At 45.7% G+C, this 27,059-nt stretch overlaps 11 protein-coding genes across 11 annotated transcripts; 5 read left to right on the top strand and 6 right to left on the bottom strand.

Annotated features, from left to right (window-relative positions):
• Positions 1–808: 808 nt before the first annotated feature.
• Positions 809–1,762, bottom strand: N7509_013044 (amidohydrolase family protein; the record flags this gene model as incomplete). Its single annotated transcript, XM_056637681.1, has 1 exon — positions 809–1,762. One exon carries the CDS (start codon positions 1,760–1,762, stop codon positions 809–811), a length of 954 nt encoding a protein of 317 aa, XP_056481188.1.
• A 713-nt stretch (positions 1,763–2,475) lies between these two features.
• N7509_013045 (FAD-binding oxidoreductase) lies at positions 2,476–4,109 on the bottom strand (the record flags this gene model as incomplete). The annotated part of the gene is made up of 3 exons (XM_056637682.1): positions 2,476–2,980; positions 3,036–3,961; positions 4,011–4,109. The coding sequence occupies 3 exons, from the start codon at positions 4,107–4,109 to the stop codon at positions 2,476–2,478; spliced, it is 1,530 nt and encodes a 509-aa protein (XP_056481189.1).
• A 1,306-nt stretch (positions 4,110–5,415) lies between these two features.
• On the top strand, positions 5,416–5,993 carry N7509_013046 (uncharacterized protein; the record flags this gene model as incomplete). The annotated part of the gene is made up of 3 exons (XM_056637683.1): positions 5,416–5,451; positions 5,505–5,586; positions 5,641–5,993. The coding sequence occupies 3 exons, from the start codon at positions 5,416–5,418 to the stop codon at positions 5,991–5,993; spliced, it is 471 nt and encodes a 156-aa protein (XP_056481190.1).
• A 1,813-nt stretch (positions 5,994–7,806) lies between these two features.
• Positions 7,807–9,561, top strand: N7509_013047 (GMC family oxidoreductase; the record flags this gene model as incomplete). The annotated part of the gene is made up of 1 exon (XM_056637684.1): positions 7,807–9,561. The coding sequence occupies one exon, from the start codon at positions 7,807–7,809 to the stop codon at positions 9,559–9,561; it is 1,755 nt and encodes a 584-aa protein (XP_056481191.1).
• A 2,431-nt stretch (positions 9,562–11,992) lies between these two features.
• N7509_013048 (uncharacterized protein) lies at positions 11,993–13,459 on the top strand (the record flags this gene model as incomplete). Its single annotated transcript, XM_056637685.1, has 2 exons — positions 11,993–13,210; positions 13,322–13,459. 2 exons carry the CDS (start codon positions 11,993–11,995, stop codon positions 13,457–13,459), a joined length of 1,356 nt encoding a protein of 451 aa, XP_056481192.1.
• Positions 13,460–13,486: 27 nt separating this feature from the next.
• N7509_013049 (polysaccharide lyase family 1 protein) lies at positions 13,487–14,909 on the bottom strand (the record flags this gene model as incomplete). The annotated part of the gene is made up of 7 exons (XM_056637686.1): positions 13,487–13,825; positions 13,887–14,120; positions 14,183–14,279; positions 14,341–14,466; positions 14,513–14,656; positions 14,709–14,774; positions 14,797–14,909. The coding sequence occupies 7 exons, from the start codon at positions 14,907–14,909 to the stop codon at positions 13,487–13,489; spliced, it is 1,119 nt and encodes a 372-aa protein (XP_056481193.1).
• Positions 14,910–15,873: 964 nt separating this feature from the next.
• Positions 15,874–16,386, bottom strand: N7509_013050 (DUF1993 domain-containing protein; the record flags this gene model as incomplete). The annotated part of the gene is made up of 1 exon (XM_056637687.1): positions 15,874–16,386. The coding sequence occupies one exon, from the start codon at positions 16,384–16,386 to the stop codon at positions 15,874–15,876; it is 513 nt and encodes a 170-aa protein (XP_056481194.1).
• A 370-nt stretch (positions 16,387–16,756) lies between these two features.
• Positions 16,757–17,970, bottom strand: N7509_013051 (uncharacterized protein; the record flags this gene model as incomplete). The annotated part of the gene is made up of 3 exons (XM_056637688.1): positions 16,757–17,273; positions 17,333–17,560; positions 17,699–17,970. 3 exons carry the CDS (start codon positions 17,968–17,970, stop codon positions 16,757–16,759), a joined length of 1,017 nt encoding a protein of 338 aa, XP_056481195.1.
• A 1,164-nt stretch (positions 17,971–19,134) lies between these two features.
• N7509_013052 (uncharacterized protein) lies at positions 19,135–19,878 on the top strand (the record flags this gene model as incomplete). Its single annotated transcript, XM_056637689.1, has 1 exon — positions 19,135–19,878. One exon carries the CDS (start codon positions 19,135–19,137, stop codon positions 19,876–19,878), a length of 744 nt encoding a protein of 247 aa, XP_056481196.1.
• A 1,518-nt stretch (positions 19,879–21,396) lies between these two features.
• Positions 21,397–22,095, top strand: N7509_013053 (uncharacterized protein; the record flags this gene model as incomplete). Its single annotated transcript, XM_056637690.1, has 1 exon — positions 21,397–22,095. The coding sequence occupies one exon, from the start codon at positions 21,397–21,399 to the stop codon at positions 22,093–22,095; it is 699 nt and encodes a 232-aa protein (XP_056481197.1).
• Positions 22,096–22,185: 90 nt separating this feature from the next.
• On the bottom strand, positions 22,186–24,481 carry N7509_013054 (uncharacterized protein; the record flags this gene model as incomplete). Its single annotated transcript, XM_056637691.1, has 6 exons — positions 22,186–22,840; positions 22,892–23,224; positions 23,277–23,450; positions 23,507–23,658; positions 23,729–24,277; positions 24,338–24,481. The coding sequence occupies 6 exons, from the start codon at positions 24,479–24,481 to the stop codon at positions 22,186–22,188; spliced, it is 2,007 nt and encodes a 668-aa protein (XP_056481198.1).
• Between the last annotated feature and the right edge of the window lie 2,578 nt (positions 24,482–27,059).

Here is a 27,059-nt window from a genome sequence, read left to right on the forward strand (position 1 = left end):
AAAGCTCATTGCCAAATTGCACCGGTGAGAATATGTGCTTCGCCATATACTCTACTCGGCCGCCATCTCCAGCATTGATGTCCACAATCCATGAGTAATATCTTTGCCTGTCGTCCACTAATACCCGGGGATAGCCTTAACACCGATGGCCGGCGGGACCTAACCGTAAATGCCTGGAAACACCTATCCCCTCAGTCCCGAGATACCATCACATCCCTCTCTTTCTCATGATTTCATATATTGATTTCCAGAATTCAGAACGGTCAGCTCAACTCTACGGAGCTACGGATATCACGGTTTTGGGTCCTTCGGTTCTCCGATGTCCCGAAATAGGCACGGGCCGGTATCGTTTAAGTCGGGTCCAGTGAAATCGAGAACAATGTACTAGAAGTCCACAGTAATGAATATACATCTACACATTCCTTTAATAGCCCCATTTGACCGCCCGCTTTAGCATTCTCGTCCGATGTCGATTCCTACGCTTCCGTACTCGTATGGTCAACTGACTCTAGATGGCCCCACCACGAATTCTCCATTCGTTCGGGCCGAGCGAATTTGACATCAGCGTCATGGCACTAACACTACCGATCAAAATGTCAAAGTCTGTCGGGGGTTGATATCAACTCGTTTTATATATTTGCTCGCCTGTGGTATTTTTAGAAAAAGAATATATTGGGCTCTGCTTGGATCTAAGCATACGAAGATTCCCAGCCAATACCGTCACCCATTCGAAATCAAGGCAATTAAAATAGACTGCAAAGGAAATAAATGGCTGAAGGATGATAATAAAATAAAGTAAAAATAATTCTTATTCGCGGCTCACCTTAACCCCAAGCAAATTCTCGGCATTGCGAAAAGCAATTCTCTGCAAGTCATCCTCCGTGACTTGGCCGCTCTTCCGAATCCCCTCAATAAATGCAGACCCTGTCTCATTTGCCGAGAATGGATAGTCCACGCTGTACATTACATGCTCAATCGAAGTCGTTTGTAGCAAACACAATAGCGGGGGAAGTGCAAACATGCCACTTGTCGTGATCCAGATATTATTTTTCCACACTTCCCTGAAGTTTCTCTTTTTCCCCCACTTATCTGAGATCGTGATCACCCTTTCAAATTGGAAAGGTAGCATCTCACCCATGTGTCCAATGATGATTTTGATACTCGGGAAGCGGTCAAAAAGTCCGCTAGCGAACATCCTCAAGATGCTCAGTGCTGTCTCCGAATGCCATCCCCATCCAAACGCGCCCAATGCCATAGCGATCGAGTCATCGTAGTTTCCTTTGTATCGCTCATTGTCGGCCGCGAACGAAGGGTGAATATATAACGGGACGTCTAACTCCTGTGCTTTGTCGAAAACGGTCCAGAAACGCTCATCATCGTACATTCCTCCGTTGACGTGATTATCGATCAATGAGCCGACAAACCCGAGGTCGCGGACACATCGTTCGAGTTCAGAGGCGGCTGCATCTGGGTTGTTCATCGGCAGCATGGCAAATCCTGCCATTCGACTAGGATTCTTGGAGATGGCGACTGACAATTCATCGTTTGCGGCTCTGCAGATCGGCGGTGGTCTTATACCCGGTCCATGTGAAATGATTTGCAGCGACACATTGCCATTGTCCATATCTTGAATCCGCTCATCGCCAAGTGACATCAACTTGGCCACTAGCTGTGGTGGAAAGCTGGCATATCGATCAACCTTTTGTGACGCTCTGACCGTGGATGATACGTAATGCTCTTCGAGGGTGATTAAAGGCAACATGACGGACTCGTGTGTCGGGTAGACAGAAGTTTTGAGCTCGGCGTATCCAGTCCTCTTTATAGACTTTTCGGTATACACTCTTCTCGAAAATTAAAGTTTACACCCTAGCCTCCAATGAATATCACAAAATCTACATCTCCATTAAGTTGACCGCCACGTCATCCATTTCCGAGAGCTATACTGGTCAAGCACTTATATCCGAGAAAGGGTCGGTCTTAACGCTCTCGGGTGTCGAACGCACCGAAACCCCGAACGGCCTGGGCCACATTCTGCATCAAATTATTGTTCATCCACTACGTAAATCTTCAAGAACAACCAACCATAAAGGCCACCAGCTTCGACTTTCTGGAAGTTTTATGCATATGTCTAAAATCCGGTCCCGGAATATCTTTTGAATTTCACAGCGGAGTTAATGGGTTGTTCACGTCCATTCCCGATGCTCCGAAAATGATGGGGCCAGGATAATTAAACTACGACCGGGGAGGATTATCGCTAGCGACTAGCTAGAAAGTGCTTAAGCTTTTGACTTTTTGATTCTATAGTGTGACCCGAGCTTTCCTTCCTTTTAAGGGCTTGTCAAAAAAACCTGCGGCTTTAGTTGCTGAATGAAGAATCGGGCCCGACACTTACACATGAGGAAAGTGAATAAAAGAGCGAACATGAGATGTTTTTTAGGAGCTTGCATATTCAATAAAACATATCTATCCCATGAATCAAGAGTCCACGCTGGAGATCTTGAACCCCAGTGGAAATCGAGTCTGGAAAAGTCCTTCGGGGTCATAGCGCTTGGCTACCCCTTTCAGATAATCCACATTCTTCGCGCCGTAGCTTCCAAGGGGATCTTGAGTTGTATCGGCATAATTTAGATAGACTAGATCAGTGGCCCCACCAACCGATTTCGAATGACTTTTCAACTCGGCGGCCATCTTATTCATTAGGCTTTGAGCGTGGATGCGGTCTTGCTGATTTGTCTTGACCACCACACCCGCGGTCCAAAGGACGGAGTTCTTCTCTTCGAGGTCGAATCCAATCATATTTCCACCTCTCCTTTTTGAGATTTCCCCGAACATGGTGGGCATAGGCTGGAAGAAAAACATCGTTGCAAAGTTCTCTTCTCCGATTGCACTTTTCATGTCTCTGACGTATCGCTCGTGCATACTTATAGCTTTCTTCATAAGTCCCTTGGTGTTGGAAAATGTGAGTGTAGCCTCACACATCCTAAATCAAAGTCAGTCTGATATTTCAATCAATTCTAAAATGGGTTAATACGTACCAAGTACCACCGACGACTTGTGAGCCCGCTGCTGCTTCCGCGAGAGTAATGTGGTCATATGGTGCCGGTGCGATATCGGGGATTTTATCAAGCTTCTCGAACCCCGTGCTGTTAGCCTTGCCCTCCGTGCTCACCTGAATAGTGCCCACTGTGGTCTCCTTGATAAGCGTCGCATTATGCGTGAGATAGACGACTAGGGCGTCATTGGCAAATTTCTCATAGTTTTCGGTGAATTCAACAAAGTCGCTTGCAATTTGGGGTGCATGAGTGATGTTGATGGTTCGGACTTTATGAGCGAGCTTTTTGTTTGGCAAAGCCTCCATATCGTAACGAGTCACAATGCCAAAATTGCTGCCACCGCCCTTGAGAGCAAGCCAAAGGTCTGAGTTCACCTTTTCATTGGCGTTGACAATAGTACCGTTGGTGAGAACAACCTCGTAGTTTTTGACAGCGTCGCAGCCAAAGCCTTCCGTGCCCATGAAGAAGGTGGATCCACCGCCCAGCAAGAAACCACCGACGCCAACATCACCATCACGACCTCCGGTGACTAGGACGTCATCCTTGGCAAGCTTGGCGTACACATCCATCCACTTGGCGCCAGGACCGATACTCGCGAGGTTTGTTGTCTTGTCGTATGTAGCTTCGTTAAGATGCACGAGATCGATTGTCACGCCGTTATCGATGTTGTTTGCTCCTCCGGAGTTGTGTCCGCCTGAACGAATAGCGATATGCCAGTCTCCAGCGCTGTCGGCACCAAGAAGAGCTGTCATCGCTGTTGCGACTTCTTTCGCATTGCGAGGCTGTACAATGCAAAATGGATGTTGGCGACTGTTCAGGGACCAATAACTCTCGATTCGGGCTGCATAACTGGGCTCTGTAGGAAGGAGAATGCTCTTTTCTAAGCCTGCTTGGATAAGTTCATCGCACTGGTAATTATTAGTAACGTGGAAATTATCGCAATAGAAGAACACGTACAGGAGGAAAGCCAGTTGGTGGTTGTGTGGAATTAAAAGATGTGCCGACCGTGAGTCCGCTCATAAATAGCCCACTCAGTAGTAGTAACTGAAGGCGCATGTTGTTTATATTCGCAATGTCTGGCAGTTGAAAAAGCAAAATTGATCAAGCTTCGAATTATTCTTGGTTGGGTCTGAATGAAATTCAAGACTTAATCTTGCAGTTTTCCCATCGGGACCACCCATTCTTATATTTCTGTCTCGACAAATATAATTATAGACGACGGTATTCTCCCGTCAAACTCTTTGGGGTGCCTTGTCCTTAGTACGTCATGCGCAATTAGCGCGGAATGCGGAATTTCCCAGGTGAGTGTGCCATGTGCTTGGTTACCATTTTGTGTGCCAAGAGCCATCATAATAGTGACTCAGCTCTGTGTATCTGCAATATCTTCGGATGAAGCGTATCAAATGCCAAAATCCTAGCCCCAGATTCTAGTTCCTAGGCGATCTATGGCCGATTACCACGACTCTTTCCTAAAATTGAAAGTTCAGAGTGGATACCTGAGGTTTGGCCAAACGTTTTACCATTTATTCGAGTCCATACGAATTATGACGGATGCCAAGCCCAACTCCAGATATCCATAGATTTGCAGGCGAGAGAAAGAACTCTTTACCACTATTTAAAGGAAATTTATTTGCGAATTCCCCCGAGTGCATGAAAATATTTGACCGAAATATCTTCAAAATGATGCTGCCTGTCTTCCTTCGAATCGCTAAATCGTGGAAGGAATATCGGGGAATCTCTCCACAACCAAGCAGCTACAGTTCAACAGTAATTTGTGGCAAGGAATGAAAAATACTCAGTAAAATTCTTAAATACTTGGTATCACAGCTTTTGAGTACGTCGATCAATTTTCTCCATGATCATACATTAATCGGTAATTCGCTGTCCTTGAATGAGCTCTGGGATGGTTTTATCAGGATGGTCAATCGCAATGGTGTAACAGGAATACTCGGTCCAATGCAGCGCAAATTAAAATTCTTCTTAAACTGTCAGAATGTGTAAGGGATTTCTAGAGGCTGAATAAATAAAAGTTGACGTTGGAGCAAATCATCCATGGATTGTTGGAATAATCCTCGTCATCTAATTAATTTCTTTTTCAAATAATTGTTGACAAGAGCTAAGTTGATACAACTACCACAAACAACTTTGGAAGATGATAAAAGAACTTGAGGTTCTCGGCGCGTCCTTCCCAACATTATAAAGAAGGCGCGTACCTCAATACAACCTCCTCCTACCTTCGCCCACGCTTCTTGCCAACTTCCTTCCCACAACCATCTCACCTCTCACCTCATCATCCTTTTTTTTTCTTACTCACAACAATACCCAGCAACAAGGTGCACTTTCATACCAATTCCAAACAACCATGCCCAGAGTGTGGAATGCCGAGGCGGACGCGAAGGTAGGAAGATCCACCCAGTTCAAGCTGTGACTAGTTACTGACATTTGATGCAGCTCTTCTGTGGCGTACTAGCCCAGTTGCAGGACACAAACACCAGACTCGACTATGATGCACTGGCCAAATACATGGGTCCCGGTACGAAACATTTAATTCAAGCATTCAAAGAAACAAGGTTAACCATACCTGCAGACTGCGTCGTAGGCGCTGTAAAGAACAGAATGAACAGGCTCAAAGCCGCTGCGAGGTCTGAGGGGCCTACGACCCCCAGCGTCGAATGCGCTTCTTCTCCCGCCTCTGTCCCGGATTCCGCATCGCCGCCCGTCAAGCGCAAGTGGACCCCTGGCCCTCGCAAGCCGCGCTCCAAGAAGCCAAAGAACGAGCAGAGAGATGAAAATCCTCCCAAGATGGAAATGGATCCACTTGGTTTGAAGGAAGAGGGCGATGAAGCCCTTGTCGTCAAATACGAAGAAGGGGGAAAGGAGGATACTTTCATCAAGACCGACCCTGAGGAAACCGAGGATGACCCCTCAGTGGATGTTTAATTTAGCAGAAATTGACAGATGGCTGTCGAAATTGCCAGATGGCGACAGCCATCTGTCAAACATCCACTGATGGGGTATTCCGATCCCCGTCGGGCTGCTTACATTGTCAAGCGATTTCTCGTTAACTTTCATCTCTCCACGCACCGAGAATGAAATCTCAGGTGAAAATATTCTTAATTCTTGCACGAATTCAAATTTTTTCTTATTCATATTCACTTTGCTACATACGCGTTTATCAACAACATTGCTGATTGTCACGGCCTGGTATTGCAGTTCACAAAGAATGCACCCGAAACACATCTTTCAAAGAGCCGGCGTTTAAACTTGGCTGCTAGCCCACTATTTGACTTTTCTAGGCCCTGTGATTCTCACCCTTTAAGTGGTACTTAATAGACACTGACTCTTCAATAGATATACTTGATCGAGTCAGCCAGGACCTTGGAACCAGAGTCAAGCGCGCGACTGAGGCTTTGATCGAAGAATAAGAGTTCCTTCAAAGCTCTTTAGGTTCACAAAATGTTTTCTAAGAAAAAGAATGAAACTGTTTTCAAAATTCCAATGAGTTTTTTCTGAGCCGAATTCAAGAACCACGGTACCCTTGGGTGTCCGGATGACTCGGCTTTGTACCGAAACTTTTCTTTTAATGTTGACCATTTGGCCGTGGAAAAAATGTCAATTTACTAATTAACGGTCAAAACATTATTTTCTAACCCTTATAGCAAGAACAGCAATCACAAGAAAACCTTGAGAGAGGAGCTTAGCTGTTGGAGGAAGGGAAGAGTAAGGCGGTATTTTTCTCGCCGTGATCCTGACAGCGTCGGCGTTGGCGTCGAGCGGCCGCGGGGTTAGTAACCCATTCCACTGATTCTCTTCAATTAGAACATCATCATCATCATCATCATCATCAATAATATCCTTGTATGGAAATATTTAGTCGCATATCTATGCTATGACAAAATTGATCGATTGGCCAAAACTTGTACCCCCTCTTGCCGCATATTTTTCATCCCCCACACTCAAAGCTAGCTATATAAGTCCTTAGGTTCTTGTACTGCATCGTATATCAAACCTTGGAAAGCAAATTTGTTTAGGATAGCCTATGTAATTGCTTGTTTTGTTATATCTTACCGCTATCATGAAAGTGGGGGAGTGGGGGTGAAAAATATGCGGCTAAAGGGGGTAATAACGCTTCAACGCCTCAACGCTGTAGATCAAATCGATTACTCACTCCAATTCGCAGATCTTCCCTGTACCAAATGGCAAGTAAAACCCACTGTGTGCGTGAAAATGCAAAAAAAAAAAAAATTACAAAGGCGGAGGGATATGATTGGTTGGTATTAATGTCAAAAGTTTATCATGAGAGGTTCCAAAAGGATCCCGCATGTCTCAATACCTTGGGAGCTACAAACTGTATGAAACAAATTGCGCAATAGACTGCACCTTGACGTCCCAGAACGCTCATGATAGAGATTAGCCACTACGCTAGAGCGGCAAGCTCCGATCTACGGCTGACGACAGCGGCTTGCCTTTGACCTTCATGCGGTCGGTGCTCGAGTCTACCTCACTTTCCTGTTCCATCGAGTCTAGACTGAAGCTCCATTCTCATCAATCCTCTCAAGTCAAGGATGTCATTCACTTGAAACACCTAGTAATGAATCATTCTTTGAAGTCTTCAGGTGATCGGATTTTCGGGCTGAGAATCAAGATTCCAGTCATAAACAATCAATAAATAACATGCCGTGTTCGTGTTCGAGATATGAAAATGAAATATCTACCAACACTGAATTAGATACTGAATAACCAATTGTCGATCATGAGTCCGAAAGACGGTGCTCGGTTTGACTTTGTTATCGTCGGTGGCGGTACCGCGGGTAACACTGTTGCCAATCGCCTCGCGGATAATCCCAACGCTACAGTCTTGGTTCTAGAGGCAGGCGTTGGAAATCCGCATACCATCGATGAGATTACAACCCCAGCTGAGGCGATGTTTCTTCGCAACAGCAAGTACGACTGGGCCTATAAAACCACAATGATCAAGCGCGACGACTACGAGCGTGTTGAAAAGCCTAACACGCGCGGCAAAGCTCTCGGAGGTAGCTCGTCGCTGAACTATTTTACCTGGGTCCCCGGCTGCAAGGCAACATTTGATATGTGGGAGGAATATGGAGGCAAGGACTGGACATGGGATCCCCTTGTTCACTACCTTCGAAAAAGTGCCACATACCATGATGATGAAAGGAAATATCCGAAAAGCCTCACCAAAATTGGTCTTGGCGGTCCGATCCCTATCGCCCACTCTGAACTTATCCCGGAGATGCAGCCTTTCCGTGACAAGCTCACTGAGGCATGGAAAGCTACCGGCCATCCGATCACAGAGAATGTTTTCGACGGTGAATTGAAAGGACTGACTCACAGCGTCAACACGATCTACAAGGGTCAGCGATCTGGAAGCTTTTTAGCTCTTCGAGACAAGCCAAATATCACTGTTCTAGCCGAGGTCCACTCAAAGCGCCTTCTTATCGATGAAGCTGATCGTTCTTGTAAGGGTGTGACAGTGATTACTGCTTCTGGGGAAGAATTGAGCTTTTACGCTACCCGAGAGGTTATTGTGTCAGAGGGGGTTTTTGAAACACCAAAGCTATTGATGCTAAGTGGCATTGGCCCTAAGGATGAGCTCAATAAGCACGGGATTAAAATAATTGTTGAGTCGCGTCATGTTGGTCAGCACCTACTCGATCATCCTGGAGTACCCTTCGTCCTTAAAATGAAAGATGGATTTGGTATGGATGACCATATCCTTCGAAAAGGGCCTAAGCACGATAAGGCTATGGCTGCATACAAAAACAATCATGGTGGCCCAATGGGATCTGGATTTCTTGAAATGGTCGGCTTCCCCAGAATTGACAAATATCTGGAGAAAGTTCCAGAATATCAAAAGGCAAAGGCCGCCAACGGTGGCAAGGATCCCTTCTCTCCCTTCGACCAGCCGCATTTTGAACTCGATTTCGTTTGCTTGTTTGGCAGCGCCTTCCAATGGCACTACCCGACTCCTAGGGTTGGCGATTACATGACCGTCATGGTCGATCTCGTCCGCCCTGTGTCAGATCCAGGCGAAGTCACACTCAACAGCTCCGATCCTCTCGAGCAAGCTAACATCAACTTGAACTACTTCAATAACGATCTGGATATTCTCGCAATTCGCGAGGGTATCAGATACAGCTATGATGTCCTGTACGACGACGGTTTTAAGGATATTATCGAAGGCGAGTATCCATGGGAGATGCCTTTGGATGATGACGCTTTAATGAAAAAGACCGTTTTGGAAAGATCTCAAACTTCTTTTCACCCCTGCGGTACTGCCCGTCTCTCCAAAGACATATATCAGGGCGTCGTCGATCCCAGTCTCAAAGTACATGGTATCAAGAATCTGCGCGTGGCAGATGCATCAGTGATTCCGGTCATTCCGGACTGTCGCATCCAAAACTCAGTCTACATGGTGGCTGAAAAGGGGGCCGACTTGATCAAGCTTGACCACAGAGATTTATACCATCTTAGGTATGTCCATTAGTATCCCCAGGTGGCTATACTAGTGTGGTACAGCCTATAAAGTCCCTACGTCGGCTGTTTTCATTCCTTTTTTTTCATCTGGCCCTATAACCGAGAGGCAGAATTTAAAAGTTACTATACGCTATTGCCATTCTTGGGAAAGAAAAGAAAAGAAAAAGAAAGGAAAGGAAACAGCTCTATCTTGAAATTGAATGAATCAGATCTTTAAGCCGCTAAATCCAATTTTGATTTGAGTCACAACAATGATGGAGTTGTGTAAAACTCAAATAAAATAACTAATTCAGGGCACATAGTAATCCTAAACATGCCTTCACTTGCAAGTTCAATTCATCTGACACCTATCTTCTTATGTGGACAACCAAGTATTAATCAAGGATTCCAGCAAGCTCTTCTCACATGACACGGTAAACAAATAATTTTATCCCCGCCGGTAATAATACCAGTCACTCTTAAAGATTGCAAAACAGAGATAGGAGTAGAATTAGAAGCAGGGAGCCGTAGAAGCTTGAACGTAACGTCACAATGGGCGGAAACAAAGCAGCATCCGAATTGGCGAGGTGTCAACTTCTCTCTTCTCTGTTCTACGCCTTGCAGTTTCCCTACAGCGCTTTGGGTGTTTCCTGAGATCCATGTTGTGCCAATGCGATAGACAATCCCGCTCTAGAGCATTCACTACTCTCACTTCGTTCGTTTCAGGGCATTATAACACGGAAATAAAACGACAGTAGATTAATTCAAGGACACAATTTGCATCATCATCATCAAATCAAAAGCTTCTCTTAGATCCAAGAAATAGTTTCAATAGCCCAGTCTACATTTCCATGCGCGAATCGCAAGGATTACGGGGGTGCTAATGGCGTTGGTTCATGGACGAAATTGGTTATTATGGGTCTTCGCTCATCCAATAGAATTTGCTAAAAGAGGCGACGGCCTTATCCATTGGCTCGGCCTTTGTTCCGCCCCCACTCGTAAGTAATCTCTCAAAATGGAAGGCTTAATGAGGTCATCAGTTTCGTGTTTCGGCTAGAGCTTAATTCCGTGGTTCACTGGCTAGTCATTATATCCAAGTTTTATTTTAGTCTCATGCGCGCTATGTTAATCTGGTTCTAGCTATGTTTAATGTCCGAGCAGAACACGACTCTCATTGGTGGTATATTTTGGTTATGATGTAATCACCGTTGATTATGACTCCTACAAGTACGATCCAACGGCCTCTTTAAAAAGACCCAATATACGCTACAGCGATAGTGATTAGTTAATCAACCCATGTATGCGCCTTATTACCTGAGTCCAGAACCCCAAAGCTTAATCATACGATTTGCTAAATAAGGCTAAGGCCTAGTCGTTACGCGAATCACCTTGCGATCGCAATGAAGTACTAGAAAACAAAAAGGCTATCACACGACAACTAGAGCAGCTTGGATTCAGAAGATCGAAACATTTGAACCAAAAGGCGACGATGCCTCCGCCGGACTGGGAGGTAGACATCCCCGGTTTATCACGACCGGTCTACAACATAGGATCCCGCGGGTTAAAGCAGCTAGCCCTGGAGGGCGTGGACACTCATACAATCGGATGCATGCTTATGATTGCAGAGTATACACCGACATGTTCCGATTTTCGGTCCAGGATGAATCAGACTCGGCAGGCGTAGCGGAGAGAGCGGATATAGCGTTACAGGATGATCGAAGTCGGTACTTTGGTTAACTTCCTTGCCAACCAATAACTCAAGACTCAGGACTTGAGAAAATTTCGTTGGTTTACTATCGGCTGTTTCCCCCTTCAGGAATGAGGAAGCCTGCACCACCGCGATTCTGTCTCTGTTTGTAGCAGCTAATGTTTCCCTGGAGAATGTTCCCAGGCAACATCAGTTCAAATGTTTCCGGAATAGTCTCTTACCTCTGACTCAAAAAGCTGGAATGGAGGAGAAAGTAGTTCACTATCATTGCTTTTTCTCCTCACTACGGAGGAAGAATCAGAAGAATCAGATGGATAATGCTGATCTAGGCGACGCAATTCCAGCGGTCCATGATATTTCGCAAGTTATACAGTTGATCCACAAACTCACAAGTTCCGAAAAGAAACACATCATTATTTTCAATGGTATGCGAGGGGCAGCATGGATTGCGGCCTATACGTCTTATATCCTGGGACTACCGACCTGTGTATTAGATGCTGACTGTGGCCCGGTACCCATATCGAGCGACTATGACGCAGCTCAGATCATATTTGACATTCACTCTACTCAGAACAATGGAAAGTTATATCTCGAGGGTGAGCTTGCAGATATTATCTCGCTGGACCGCCAGACCATCAAATATCACTCGGGCTGGGTGGTGGATTGTTCAACAATCAACTTTTTCAATTCTCATCATCCAAGTTTGAAGATAAAAAGGCCTGCCATGTTTAGACGCCTGTCGACATTTGTCGCAATGGACCTCATGAATGCTATCATGGTACGGAGTTCTCTCTATGCGACAGATGTGAGCTCTCCCTATAACGAATTCTGCTTGAATAGCCGTTCCGGCTTACATCTGTACATGAACTCTGTACTTCAAGATATTCAGGCTCGTGGATTCAACATCCTTCATATACTGGGCTTTAGTCCCCCAAATGAGGGTTATTACTTTGAAGACTCACTTCGCTGTCTGGGCCATGAGAGTGACCCAAGGCCGATAGAGGAAGAAAAGATCTATCCAGAGGCGGGGGCAGATGTCAGTGGTTATTGTCATGGAGATAAACCCGTCCAGGATAGAGGATTGGTTCTAGAGGCTTTAAAAAGCCTCGCTCGTCTATCCTGGAGGAAGCCAAAGAAGCCACAGAAGCCAGATCAAAAAAGAATAGTGTTCAAAAGCAGCCGGGGACAATACATCCAAGAACATTGTGAGGCTGAATATGTGGATCGTTTGCGCTATTACCTCGATGATCCGACTAGTGCGTTACTTCAAGAAGATCTGCGGGAAAACGCGTCAGAACTTACGTTGCTGGTCCAGACTGCTCAGACAGCAGTTCGCTTCGCATCTAGGCTCGCCTTTACAGATTGGGACCAAACTATGCGCACTATGTCTACTCGGGCCTTTTCTCGCAAAAGTCCCGCTGAGTTGCAAGGAGTAACAATGAATTTTTATTTCTCCATCGGAGAAATTATCTGGCTCTGCTGGGACGGAATTACAATCAGTCACATAGAGAAAAGCCGCTATACCGAAGATTGGATTGGGTTGGACATCGGTGGAGCCATCATCCTTCGCCAAGCGGCACTGCCAGCCGCTTTATATGCCCTCAAGGGCCGGATTCTGGGCTTACGCAGAGGCGCAATTATGTATGAAAGACAAAGATTCGTCAAAATCAGAACGGAAAACAGTGATGCCGATTCCCAGGATTCCCAGGGAAGGGCTTTTTTTTGGCCAGCCCTGCCCCAGCAGAATTCAGTCCAACCACACAACGCTTATCCATCAATTCGTTCTCGATCTCTATTCACAACTCTGGCTGACGCCGTTTGGTTCCGTTTTGACGTGTTGCTTAGCCCAGATGAGTGTGTGATCGGTAACGGCAGCTTGGCTGCTAGCTTCATTCCTTACTTCCTTATCACAATCTCGTGTGAACACGGATACGAAAGGGAGATGGCCCTTGCCGAGACAAAGGGGCACCTAGTGAATCATTTTTACTCGGGGCTTTTTCGTAATGACCTAGTCTCCCTTATGGACAACGTCATGGATAAAGAAAACAAAGAAACTCAAATCACTTCAGTTTATTATCAACAGGTAAGTAGAAACATGCTAGGACAGTGGCTTTCATTTCATATTCTGGGAACTCGACATCAAAAAACAAAGGCGAAAAACCTGATTGTCACCACAAAACACTTGATTGGCTTCGAGTATCTCTTCATGATAAACCACTAAAAAAAGTGGGATCTTGAATTCAAAGGACTACAGCTTTCCCACTCCTGCGTTCGAAGGAACACTGCTCTTGGCCACGCTATATGTATCCGCCGACGCAACATTCTTACCACTAAAGTTGACCAAAAAGCTGGTATCTGACTGGCTGAAAGATCCTGAACTTCCAAATCCATTAACCTGGCACACGTGTCCCAAATAAGTCGAGCAGACTTTGTTCGTGGTGGCATCCGGCGAGGTGAACAGCTGTCCCTCGACAGTACCATCAACAATAGTGGCGATGTTTTGGAATACATTGCCCTCTGCGAGAACATAGCCGCCAGATCCAATCTCGAAGGCATGGCCGGTGGAATCATACCAGTAATTGTTGACCTAGAGTGGTGGTTAGCGCGTTATGCTAGTGGAGAGGTGTAACAATGGGAGGGAGGCTTACCGCATGAAGAAGGGTATTTCCCTGGACTTTGGGGCTGCGGCCACTGAAGTGGTAGATATAGTTGCCTTTCAGGGTGATCAAATCGCTAGATCCAGCGAAGTAAATTCCCCAGTAGGCATAGCTGTTGCATGTGGCTGAGTAGCTGGAAACACCGTTGAAGTAGTTGTTCGAGATCGTTACGCGCTTCGATGCGTCGGTTCCCAGTACAAGGTGCTGACGGCCAATGCGCGCGGTCTGTCAGAATGAAGGTAATATTAGTGGCCGTATGAGAGTGTTTTTTTTCAGTGGCGACTGACCGTAACATGATCAATCCAGACCATATCAGCATTGTTGATGGTGAGTGCGTCACCTCCCCAGACATACTTTTCATTGATATCGGTAATGGCAATATTTCTTTCGGAGTGAAGTGTCGTTAGCAAATTTCAAAATATAGAATTGCACAGGGCACACTCACTGGATGATGATGTTGCTTGCGCCGCTGACAATTCGTAACCCCTTGCCCTTGATCACACCGCTAGAACCAGATCCAATTAAGGTCTTGTCCGAGTTCACTGTGATGCCAAGGACGCCAGCATTATAACTGAAACCGTTAGTTTGTGAATAGTTCGGAACAGATATCCACATACTATGAGACAGAGACCTTGGCAGCACTGGCCTGGTAGTTGTCACACCAACTGTTCTGGTTGATTGCCAACTGACACGACGAACCGGTTCCCCATGGCGCACATCCAGTCGCTGTCGTTGTACCTTCGGTACTAGTGAAGTCGAATCTAGAAATCATAGGGTTAGTATTGAACAAGGCATATTTTTTAAACAACGTACGTTTTCGACAACACAATCACCCGAGGGGAGCTGTCTCCAAGGTAAGAGACAAGTTCAGCGGTGGTACTGGGATAAACGGGCGTTGCACTTCCCACCACCAGTAACACCCTTTGCGAATCCTTCTGCGGCGCCGGAGACGCCGACAGCACTGATGCTGCGTACATAAATTGCAAGAGCAAGAAGGAGGATTTGACACTTCATTTTTGCGGGTCTTGCTGAGCAGATTCAGCTCCCGGGTTCGGTAGAGTGTAAATCTAATTTTCTCTGCAAGAATGATGACCACCGCCGGCTCCTTTTATAGTTTTTGGACTTGATCGTGCCATGAGACTGAGTACGGAATAATTTGCCTCCGTAGGTGTAGCCCCTGGAATTAAGCCACTCAGTAAAGGATTCCTTTAGTAAAATCAGTCTTTATAGGGATCTGGGCGAAGAATTTGGGTCCACCTACCTCAATTGGTGGATTGGAGAAATGGTCCTCGAAGGTGACACTCTGCAGCCCCGCAAATGGCTGAATAGTAGTCAAGAGGCTTGAACTTTAAACTCAATTAGTGTCTTATACTCTGCAGGTTGAGGGTAAAAAGGACGGATTAATTTATTGCAACATCTTGGCAAGGATGGGGCAACAAATTGCACCAATAGAATATTCTGGAACAAATTTGAATGCAGGGCACTTTCTCTCGCAGATAATCTGGCGCTTTGTAGCTCTTGGGCTGTAAGAATAACTATTGACTATAATAATAGGTGCCTTGTTTAATTCCATCCAAAACGAAACTTTGATACTGAAGTACATGACTACCAGGATTCGGCGATTCACTATAATCGGTCCTTGAGCCACATTATGCTGGCGTGGTGGCTTCTCCATTATGGCATGTTTTAAAGACAGCTTGAGATTTACGAATAAATAAAGTAAATCAAGGTTGACCGATATCAAATAGGATGGTTGCATGTGGGGTGTTTCTAGCAAAAGTCTCGGACATATGCCGATCGTCAAACTTGGCGTAATAAGCCAAGCTTGATCTGAACAGTACTACTATTTTTACCTCGCGAAACTCTTGAACATTCAAGTTTTCGTTCTTCGGTCTCGGGGGCGACATGCGGAACAAACATTATATTTTCTGGATTTGGTTCTTTCAGGCCTTCTCAGGGAAACCTCCGTTCAAAAGCTCTATTCCTGAATCATAACAAACGGCAGAAGATAATCCTTCTTTCCAAGCGGCACACCTTCTTTGCGCAGGATCCCATAAGCAGTAGTGACATGGAAGAAGATATTTGCTTGGAAAATTCCAGCGTAAGCGACACCCGAAAAAGGCTGCAGATTGGGGCCGAGAGGGGCAGGAGTGACATCCTCGCAGTGCTCGACGATGTAGTTCTTGTTGGTGGCGTCGAGAGCCTTGAGCGCCTCGTCAATGCGACTGTGCATTTCTTCGTATGTGTAGAGGACATCTTTGCTCGAATCCACGTCAGGGAACGCTGTGTTGTTTAATTTCGCCAAGACCATGTGTGTTTGTGTGGTTGCGGCGAATATTTGGTAGCTTAGGGATTTCATATCGGTAAAGAGGCGGGAGGATGGGAAGTCTGAGGCATTAGGTTGCTCTTGGGCCTTGCGGAGGATGTCTGAGAGGGTTGTTAGGGATCGCTTTGTTTGGAGGACGAAGCCTTCGTAGATCGTGTAGGTCATAGTTGCGGTTGAATTTGATTTGATTCGAAGATGGATAGGGGTTCAAGTTGCTTTGTGTCTAGGTTGAGGGAGAACATGTGCCGATCTATTGATTTATAGGTCTAGTGTTGGGATTTACTGCGAATTTCCAAGGTTGGCGATGGGGGGCCTTGATGGAGGGGTCATAAGCACTAGTGATCAGAACTTGAAAGGGAGCAGGATCAGCGCAGGTACACGGACCATCTACGGCTAGAATATTTTGATCGCAGAATTAGACCTTTCCACATTAAGATAGCGTTCCCAACTGGAAAAGTCTGTTTGCATTAATATGTGGGATTATCTCTTGTCGCATCATGACTTGACGGATACCCGATTAGGTTGAACCACTCAACTAAGTAGCCAGTGACAGAACCATTCCATTCTTGATATTATCCATCATCTCCTTCGAGCAAGGATCCTTGCGATTTGAGCTGTTCTTCTTGCGCTTGGCCGATGTCCAGCTCGTCACATCATACTTGTCCCCGCCCATCTTCTTCCCCTCTCCCGCTGGGGTGTACTTCTTCAAAGTCTTCGTCAATTGCCAGGGATCGTTGTCGTTTGCATCATATTCAGGAAGATTGAATGCACGAGCCTTGTCCGAGAGTTCCTTGACGGTCTTCTCCGTACGAAGGAGCCCTGGCAGAACGATATCGTGCTTGAGAGCATAGGCCAGAACCTTCTTGTCAAGGCCCTCGAACTCCAGGCCATAATTGGCCAGTTCATACGCATTTCCAATAGCCAAGGACATGATCGCACCGAGATTTTTCACCTCCGAGTCTGGCTTCAGGAGATTGAGGCTCTCAAGCTTGGCAAGCATCGTGAGGAAACCACCCTCCACAAGTGTCAGGAAATCAGCGGGTTCCTCGGACCTAATATCACGCCGGTTAATGGAAGCCATCCACAAATTAGAATCAGGGTGATCACATACCATCCCATGGCCTTAAGTTCCTCCGCCCCGAGGAGCATGATAAAGGCTTCGCAGACTGCCCACTGTTCCCTCCAGTCGGTCGCCTCATTGAAGTCCAATATCTGATTTTCAATCACTTCGATTGTACCCCAGATGGGGTAATCGCTGAACATCATCATTCCAAATGTTTCCGGGTTTCGATATGGAAGTTGTTCGCGCATCATGTTGAATCGCCATGCGCCAGCCTGGCTAAGAGAAAATTTAGATTCTGGGTGTTCGGCGAGCGGCTTCATGCAGGAGCAGGTCCGGCCACCATCACAGAGCGGCTCTCGGTTCTATAAATCTTGTAAGCATTACGAAGCAAATGGATCGGAATTTACTAGTCACATCTCGTCATCCCTGTTTTCGCGTTCGCGCTGAATTTCCTCCGGGATCTGCTCGAGCAGTTGCTTGCACACATTGAGGTATGCAAAGGGGTTCTGGTCGGGCTTTTTCATAGCTTCACGAAAGGCCGCGTCCGAGTTTCCAGAAGCAGAGACTTCTGACCAGCGTGGGTGTTGCCAGGGTGTTGGCTCGTCGGGTTTGTTCCCGGTGGCATTGTTGGGCTTTTTGGCAACGCTGCTTCCCGCGGCGCCATCCGATTTTCTTTTGGGTGCCATTTTGATGGGTATCTTCACTCTTTTCACTCTTCGAGGAGGATAAATAGATACTAGTAGGGCTTAGAAGAGTGAGACTTGGAGTTGAGGAAATCGGCGCGAAGATGAAGTTGGGGGGAACGCGTCGACGTGTTCGCGTGGTTCTCCGCGGGACGTCATTTCCCCAGAATCTAATCTGATGGACCACCTGGGCACACTGGACACATCAACAATGGCAATCATGGCTTGAATACAATTGAATTTTGAATAGATCATATTATTACAATGTGCAGTAACTCTCAACTTGAACTTGAATACACCTTCAACCTTGGAACTCGAAGTTGGTCCCAATATATATTTGCGGCTGAGATGTTACCATGTAGCACAATTGGTACTTCCACTACTATTTGATTGGGACTCCTACTAGTATATCCGAGTCCCGTCTAATACTTCAAGTTGCTTTAAACCTTGGAAGATTGAAAATTAAAGGAGAGCCACAAAAAGAAAGGAAATATCAACATCCATATCAATATATCGACAGATTACCCCTAAGCAAAGATCAGCTTCAAGCAAAATTGATAGGCATCAACATGGCGGGGCAAAATCTGGGAACGAAAACCTTGGAAGTCTACCAGCACAGCAGATAAATTTTCAAAGTCCTTTCTCGAAGCAAAAAAGCACTAATTCATTTATCCCGCAAGCTAGATTTATGCGAAACATATATTTGAGGCCTCAGAAGGTTCCATGAAGTGGTTGCTCCGACATCACGTGAGGTTTCTCGATTTATGTGAAAGTTGGCCAGAATTGTAGACTTTACAACGAGATAAAATATGATATACAACATGTGCTGCTTCTTCTCTTAATAGACTAAGCTCGTCTTGCTAGCCGATAGAAAAAACTCCGTACGAGTACAATCGTCATCGAATCCGTAGAATGCCAAGACCGGGCATTTAGTACATTGCTCAGCCATGCTGTGGCAGTGCAGCGCGCAGGGAATTAGGCGACCCACCTAGAAATACGCGGCAAAATGCATTAAAGTAAAGTCATATAGTTCTCATCAGGCACTATCATCTTGAACTTCATCTATTTCCTCACATTTACTAGCCTGCGCGGCTTTCACTACCGAGTTGAGTTTTCAAAGAAACAAAGAAAACATTCACAGCACATTCGAGTCTATTATATTCAACCATGTCCAGTGATATTGGGTTCATGCAGAGTGATCAATGGTCTCTAGCAAGCGATTCAACCAAAGTCAATAGCACATTAGGAAGCGATGCATCGACCATCATTCCCCAGTCCCGGAACTCAGGATCAAGATTAAGGTCGCAAACCTTGGTATTTTCTCGCTTGGCGCCGCTGAGAGTGAACATGCGAATATCTGCAAAACACTACGAACAAGACCCATTTTATTTCATACATGTCGGAGGGATGCTAGGGGATCATACCGATATAACCATGCACGAGGGCGGCGATAAAAATGGCCGGGTACTCGGAAGTTGCCGATTCAACAAATTTCGATCTTCGAAAATTCACTTCAAGTTGAGTTCCGGCGACAAATCCGCCCTTTATTTGGTCGCTCAACACGGATACTACCAATGGTCGATGCCTCGAACTTTGAAAACGAGCGACCACAGGGAAGATGTTGGAGAGAGATTCTTTCTTTGGAGAAGATCTGCGGATCTCGATCGGGACCCGAGGAATGCAGATGCTCTCAATTTGGACTTATGCAGTCCCGATCCTTATGAAGTACATGCTACATATGCGGGTGCATTACCGGGAAGTGGGAAAGGGGGTGTACTTCAGATAAATGATGATTTGGGGGAAGACTTCAAAGTTATGGTGGTTCTGACTCTCTCTGTATTGGTGGAAAAGGCAAGACAGAAACGAGATCGGAGTGGGGATAATACTGCTCGCATGATGGCTTTTTGGTAGTGCTGATCGAGCTCGGCACCCTTTAATCTTTACTACGAATATCGTATACAAGTACTATTCAGAGTATACCATCCTCATTAACTAATAATCAGCTCACACGCCACATACTCGCTGGGGTACAGTAATGAGATGTCGGCAGAAGCTCGGGACCATGAAAGGTGGTGCATGAATGCGAATGAGTTAATGACTAGATGTCTGCCTCAATTTTTGAGCAGCTGGCTCACAGATGGGCCAAGTGGCATTAAAAGACCAAGGTGGTGTAAACAGCAAGCACGTTGGGGGTGTCAGTTCTCACTGAGAGGCCCCTTGAGGGCGGCGAAGATTCAGATTCAAATCCTGGCCTTGGTCTCTATTTTCTGAGTTTCTTTGACCTATGGGCCTCGGTCATCCATGGATCCAGGTCCCTTCCCACAGATCTGGTAGCGTTTAGAGCTTTAGCTGTGCATCTTTCTAGCATCTCTTTTCATTCTTTTTTTGAATGAGTTATTCGATTTATTATTTCTTTATTTTCACTTGATAATTCCATATATGCTAGAAACAAATCATTGGTGCAGTAAGAGTTGCCTTTCGAGCACTTCGCAGTTAAGCCCAACAGACCCTGAAAGCATCAGATCATTGGTATTGAAGACCTTGTACAAGTCGCAGGTAACAGACCCATAAAAAGGATCATTAATATCACCTTCAATATTAAATAAAAAAGATACGTCCGTAGGATGCAGCGGATGAAGATAACTTGGAAGGTTGACCGACTGGTTAAAATCTTCCGGCTGTGTAGTGGTCACGGCTTGGATTATCTCAGCCATGGGTCACACCGTAACGGGGATGCGATAGATAAATTTCCAGTAGTAATTTCTGTTGGAGATTCACAAAGATGGTAGCAAATATGCTCAACATCAGCCTTCCGAAAGAAGGAAGCTTTGTTCCCGCTCACAAAGGTAGTCCAACAACTTCATGGCAATTTTCAATCCATGAAGGGTTTGACAAATGCTTTTTCAACTCTAAGGCTAATTTTTCAAAGAGAAAGTCTCATAAGTTGCATTCGTACGCCCTCAAAAATTATTGCGATTAGGGGTTTCCCATAAAGAGAAATAACGGTGATAAACGATATCAAAGTATGGCTCAAATGAAAGATACGCGACACATACCGCGTTACTGGGTAGTATTCGGAATTATAGAAAAAGGGAGAATGAATCTCCCGTATCGCCGAAACGAATCTCTTTGTTGTTCAAACTACAATTTCTAGTAATACATGTCATCCCATGTACAACCCATAACACGGCAAGCTGGACCCCTCAATTGAAGTACGTTGATCTAGATCGACTCCACGTGGATACATCCTCCGCCTATTTGAAGACAATATCCGGGTACTTTTACTTGCAGGAGTGACACTAAGAAAGAAATAAGCAAAGATCCTATGAAGAAATGCGCTTATAAATACAACCATGCTGACATATTAGAAAAAACTCCCGGCAGCAACAAATCTTATCAAGTCGTTTGATTAAATTTGATAAAGGCACGATGCACTTCCGTCATATCATACTTGGCCTTGCTTTTAGTCTCGCTCATTTCTCTAGTGGCGACACTCTACCTGATCCACCTGATGACTCCTACGGTTTCATAGTATCGCTTGTTGCCTCTGACTATTTCCTCAATTCCAAAGGCAATCTGAGCATCTATGATGTAGATGCCTATTATAGCAACTACGATGCCAATACAACTTCATGGCTTAAAGCACTAGATCCCAACACCGGTGCCACAGATGAAGACAAAGCCAAACTGCTGACGGAAGCGGCCTATGCCAAGAAATTCGATGAGCAGGATTCCGACATGGTAGAGGATGTTCAGTCTTTGCTAGCCACTGTTTCTGGAAATATAAGTGCTTCAGTGGACGTACCGGCCTTTCAAGTAAGTTCACGGCATGCTGTGATTTGGGAAGATTGTATTTCGTTCTTCGCTTGCAAGACCGGAAAGAGGTGTGTGTTTCGTCTGAGGACAAATCGCGAGCCACGCAGTGTTTGCGAGCAGCGCGGTGGCTCTCACTGTTGCATCAGCTGGTCTACATATAAAATCAGCAAGTGGTTCTTCCCAACTACTTGGACATATTGCGATGGTTTGGTCCGCGAGCAAGCGAGAACGAGCGCTTCTTGTAAAGGCTTCGGGAGCAAGGATGAAAGAGGCAATATATGCCTCAGCAACCGTGCTGGTTCTTGTACTTAGTAATGTCATGTGTTTCGCAGCATCTTGTAACTGAATTTGTAGCAAATTGAATATAATCGAATATTAAACCACGTGAGTCTTCGTATTTCTTTAGTTGCTTCCACCATCGCCCCTTTCCTCACTGTCCCTTTCCTCACTGTCCCTTTCCTCACTGTCCCTTTCCTCACTGTCCTCCTGAATAGTCTCTGCTTTTTTGTTGGACAAGGCCAGATTATCCCATTCCTCAAGAAGCCGATCTAGTTCAGCCTCATCAGCGGCTGCGCTAGTTCCTTCTTTGAATTCCGTAGAGACGGCGAAATTCGGATACAGGCTGCTAAACCGTTGACGATCGCTCGCTGTCCATAGCTCCTCTTCAAAATCGCGAAGAAGAACCTCTGCCTCGACAGGAAGCTTAGATTCTTGCTTCATAGCTGTCAACTGTATAAGGCGAAGCATCCCCTTAGCCAATTGCCAGCGACGTGCAAGAGCGCGAAGGCTGATCAGAATGTCTGTAAATGATTTTTGGTTGTCCTCATGCTCGAGACTACCGAGTAGTGCGAATAGGGCGATGGTGGCATATTGCATCGAATTCATGGGCATGTACTCCACTGGCCAGAGTGAGCGGAACTGGTTGAGCACAATGCCAATTTCGCGGGCTGATGTTGTGCGGATCCCATTGATTCTCTCCTTTTCAGCTGATTGACTCTGATCAAGGCCTGGAAGAATGAAACCAAACATTATCAAGACTGCGTTATGGTATCTCATGCTATCACGGTCAACTTAGTAGTTATTGTTGGAAAAGGAGGATACCACTTACTGGAGATCCATAACACCAGGTGGTGCGTTGCTTTTCTTGTCGATGCAATTAGGGAGACCTTCATCCCACTTTTGCAAACGCTGGTAAAACCCTTCAATAATTGTGGCGTCGGGACTAGGGGGCTTCTCATCTCCAAAGAGATAATCAGACACCTCCCACATGATGATGCCCAGATCAAATGTGCCGTTCTTCACACAGTTGGTGTGAGCCAACAGCGCATCGGCTTGTCGGGGGTATGGCGTCCAATTGTCAGCTGGGTGATGATCCTCTGGGAAATATTCGAGTTGCGGCCGTTTTATAATTGTCGGTTTTTGTAAACTTAGTGTCGCCACCCTTCAAGATTCGTCAGTTGTAGCCGTAGAAATTTGGCGGTGGTTTTGCTCACGGATTGAGGCTGAACAGGCCATGAAGTGTGGTATCAATACTTCTCGACATTTCCTGGACGTCGCCCTTTGTTTCCCTGATGAAAAGGTCTCGTCGATTGATAAATTGGCGAACGCACTCTGCTATCTCCACCAAATACTGCCAACCAAGTCTATCCTTGCCCATAACACAAGCACTGGTCCTTTGTGTTAGTTCCCACTGGGCTAATAAGAGATTGAAGAGAATATATACCTAGTATAGATGTCTCCTCTTGCTTGAAGGTTCGTGAGTGTCAACTTTCCTTCTGCCTCTCCTAGAAGACGAACTGCCTCTTTGAAAAAGTGCTCGCCCCGAGAGCTTGGTTCAGCTGGATTGGCGAATCCTTCAGGATACCAGGTATAGAACTAAATCGAAGTTAATAATTCATGCCATTTATATCAGGGAGTAATTTCAGCGAGAAAAACAGAAACTCACACATGCGACACCCAATATGCTGTTTACCAAAATTGGAGAGCAAAATTTCGAGTTCAAGTCTTTCGAGCGCATGTCCCTTAGAAAGAGGTCACGATCGATCCAATTCAAAACAGGGTGCTGCCACGTGAAGTAAAGTGAAATAAGGTGAGACACAAAGCTGCTGTCATCTGTCACCGAGGTCCAAGGTTGCGCTGGGACCTCGTAGAGAGGTATATCGGATAAACTCTTGATATCCATGTATTTCCTGGATGTCTGTCTCCGAATCTTCGGTGGCATTTCATCGGCAGAGCTAGAAATGGTGTCGGAATCCAAGAATTGCCGAATCTCACCTACAGACGCATTGCTCCGGATCAGATTCAGGACTCCAGGGGCTGTTCGAGTGTTATCACTGCGAATAGTCTCCATCAATTGTAGAAGCAAGTTGCGGTCCTGCTCCAGAGACTGGATCTTTCGTTTGAAGGCGACGCGTCGTCGGCCATCAGTGTCAAAATCGAGTTCGCACTTTGTATCTGCTTTACGACATGGCTCGCATGGCACGCCCCCGACACACTTAAATTTAGGTCAGGATACTTGTTATATTGCCAAATGGGACAGACACGAGGAACATACTCTTGACTTGCGCCTCCGGCATGCTGAACAGGCGCTGCTGGCATTTTTCACGAGCTTCGGGGTATTGGCATCCGGCTTTTCGGATTCTCGGGGCTCATCGGCCAGTTGGGGGCGGATAGCTCTATTCGAGTTCCGTGCTGTCATCTCGCGATGAGAGAAAGAGAACGCTCAGGGTGAGTCGGACAAGTGGTGGTAGGACACCGGAGAAGTTCTCCTGCCTTCCGGGTAAAGTGGGGGTTAAGAGTGTGGATGCCGGAGATGTTCTCCTGTATTTGTACTACCGCCTTGATTTGCTAGGCTTCTTTTGGATACACATTATCGAATTGGTAAGGTTAAGCCTCAGTATTTTTGGATGAGTATGGTAAAGTACATTTGCACTGTTACCAGAAAGGAAAATTCCTTATTCTTGTCGTATCAAGGGATGAGAGGCCCATGGCAGTATCTGAAATGCCGAAAGCCAGGAGTTGAACCAAAAGGAGTTTGGACGGCCAGAAACTTGGAAGTTTGTTTGCTCAACCCCGCCGTCCGGGAAAAAATAGCAGCCAATAAGATACCTCGCAATTTTTCACTGGCCACACGCCCACGTTACATCTCGCGTTCTTCTTCATTGGTACCCAGTACTCTTCCTACGAATATGACTAACACATTTAGAAGACTAGGACAATTGTTACAGTCAACATGGAATCTTATCGAAGATAAACATCCCCCTTTCGGTAACTATTCAATGAAGTTGTGCATAGTGCGATTCATGCATGTTAATGAATTCAACGAAGAGTCAGGCGATTCACGGTAAATCCCAGTCATAGCTCTGCGGTCTCGAGAAGCTCCAAATGCACTGGTAAAATATCACCGTGGTAAAGTCAAAAAGTTGAGATGGTAGTACACAATGGCCGATCCATATAACGGCTTTCGCGACCAGTAGGGTTGCTTGTAATGCATTACCAACTCCATGTGTGATTCGACTTTCCCAAAGGTTCATGGTATCCAGATAAGTCAAACAGCGGGGAGACGCGAAACAAATCCGAGCCGATTATCCGAACGATAAGCACTCTGGATTTGGTATAGGATTTCACAGATCCCATCCCGCAACCCAGGAAGAAAGACAGAACCAGGTTCAATTAATGAAAAAGCAGTAGATATGACATGATGAACGCTCAGTGAGTGCTCGGTCATTCTACCTGGTCACTTCCTGATCGTCCACTAATCTACTTATAGGGTGATCAGAAGTGTCTTTTGCATTTGTTCTAAACACAAAGGGGTATTCGACCCTGCTTACTGCTTAGTTGTCAATTGACTTTTGAAAGGTCAATCAACTTTAATTAATATTTGAGGCGTTCGATCCGTTTACGTCCTTAGAATCGGCTTGCCTAGATCTCCCGCTCGGGGAACATAACGTCGAAATCAGAGAAATCAAATCGATTGACAAGTTGAACTTTTATCTGTTTATGATGCTGTTTTATACTAAGGGGAATTAGATTTGGTCCGGGGGAGGAGAGGGCCATATTTACTGTTGCTGCCGCGTTGATTTGAAGGTATATAATACCACCTGGACACCTGGGCATGATATCCGCAATCCCCTCAGGCTCTATCTGTCCCGGGCCGTGGCGTACTGGTACTATTACTAGTAGTATTCTCATCTTTCAGTGATTTCTTACTTGGCTCCTATTTCAGTACTGGGTCACGGTTGAATATATATTATTAACCTTGGAAACTAGTAAGTATGCATCGAAAACTTTCAATCTTTGCCTCAGAGGATATCTTTTCTAAAGCGACGAACCTTGGAACTAAAAGCAATCACAAACCAACTGCTATATTTTTCGTGCTTATGTACATGAGAATTCCATTCGTACTTTGGCCTCGGGAATAGGCCATAACGAAGTTGGGGCTGACTGAGTCGCAGGTCCGAGGGCTCTCAGGCCTCATTAGTACTATAGCATCGTCGGAATCACTGTGGAAAGAGTCGCGTAGTGTTTGGAGGTGAAATTGCTTCCAGGGTTGAAACGGACCCCAAGAATATCTAAACCATTCTTTACACTTCATCGAGCACTATTCCATCCGGGGAACTCGGGGAATGGACAGCTGAGTCTTCATGTTCCCGAAATTTGGGCTAAAATATCCAAGTGTAACTCCCAATAGTTATGTCCGGTCGGAACACGTCCAAGCGCCTGTGGCTGTCAAAAGTACCCGCGGGCCTGGTTCATGCAATTATGAATGGGCACATGAGCAAAGTCAAAAAGACCAGCCTCATCACAACGCCACCAGGCCGTTCCGGAATGGGCTGGTCCCTACGGAATACAAGGATTGAGACCCGTGGACTTGAAAACTCCTCACTTAGTACCCGAAGATAAAGGGAACTGAATCCTATACAGGATGGTCGTGTATTCTATATACAATACATGTCTGTCCCTTCAAGGTTGGTGACTTCTCTCCTTGAGTCTACAGCTACAATTGGCTATGCGGTATGCACATTTTGCTGAGCACTGATAAACTCAACACTATGAGAACAAAAGAAAAGAGTTTGACAGTTGATTTTGACTTCTAATTGTCCGCCAGGTAATGATCCATAGTGTGGGGTGCGAAAGTCAAGACGTCAGTGGTAAAGTTCGTGGTAAAGGTTCTACTAGCGTATTTAAGCCTTCACTCTTGGCATAAAGTCCAATTCTTGTTTTCATGTGAATGTTGTTTGTACGAGTATATTTACTGGCAGAATAGGGCGAGACAG

This window comes from Penicillium cosmopolitanum (genome assembly GCF_028827165.1).
Source record: "Penicillium cosmopolitanum strain IBT 29677 chromosome Unknown utg000012l:1.0-3308103.0:1.0-3310761.0, whole genome shotgun sequence".
In the NCBI taxonomy this organism is placed as follows: Eukaryota; Fungi; Ascomycota; class Eurotiomycetes; order Eurotiales; family Aspergillaceae; genus Penicillium; species Penicillium cosmopolitanum.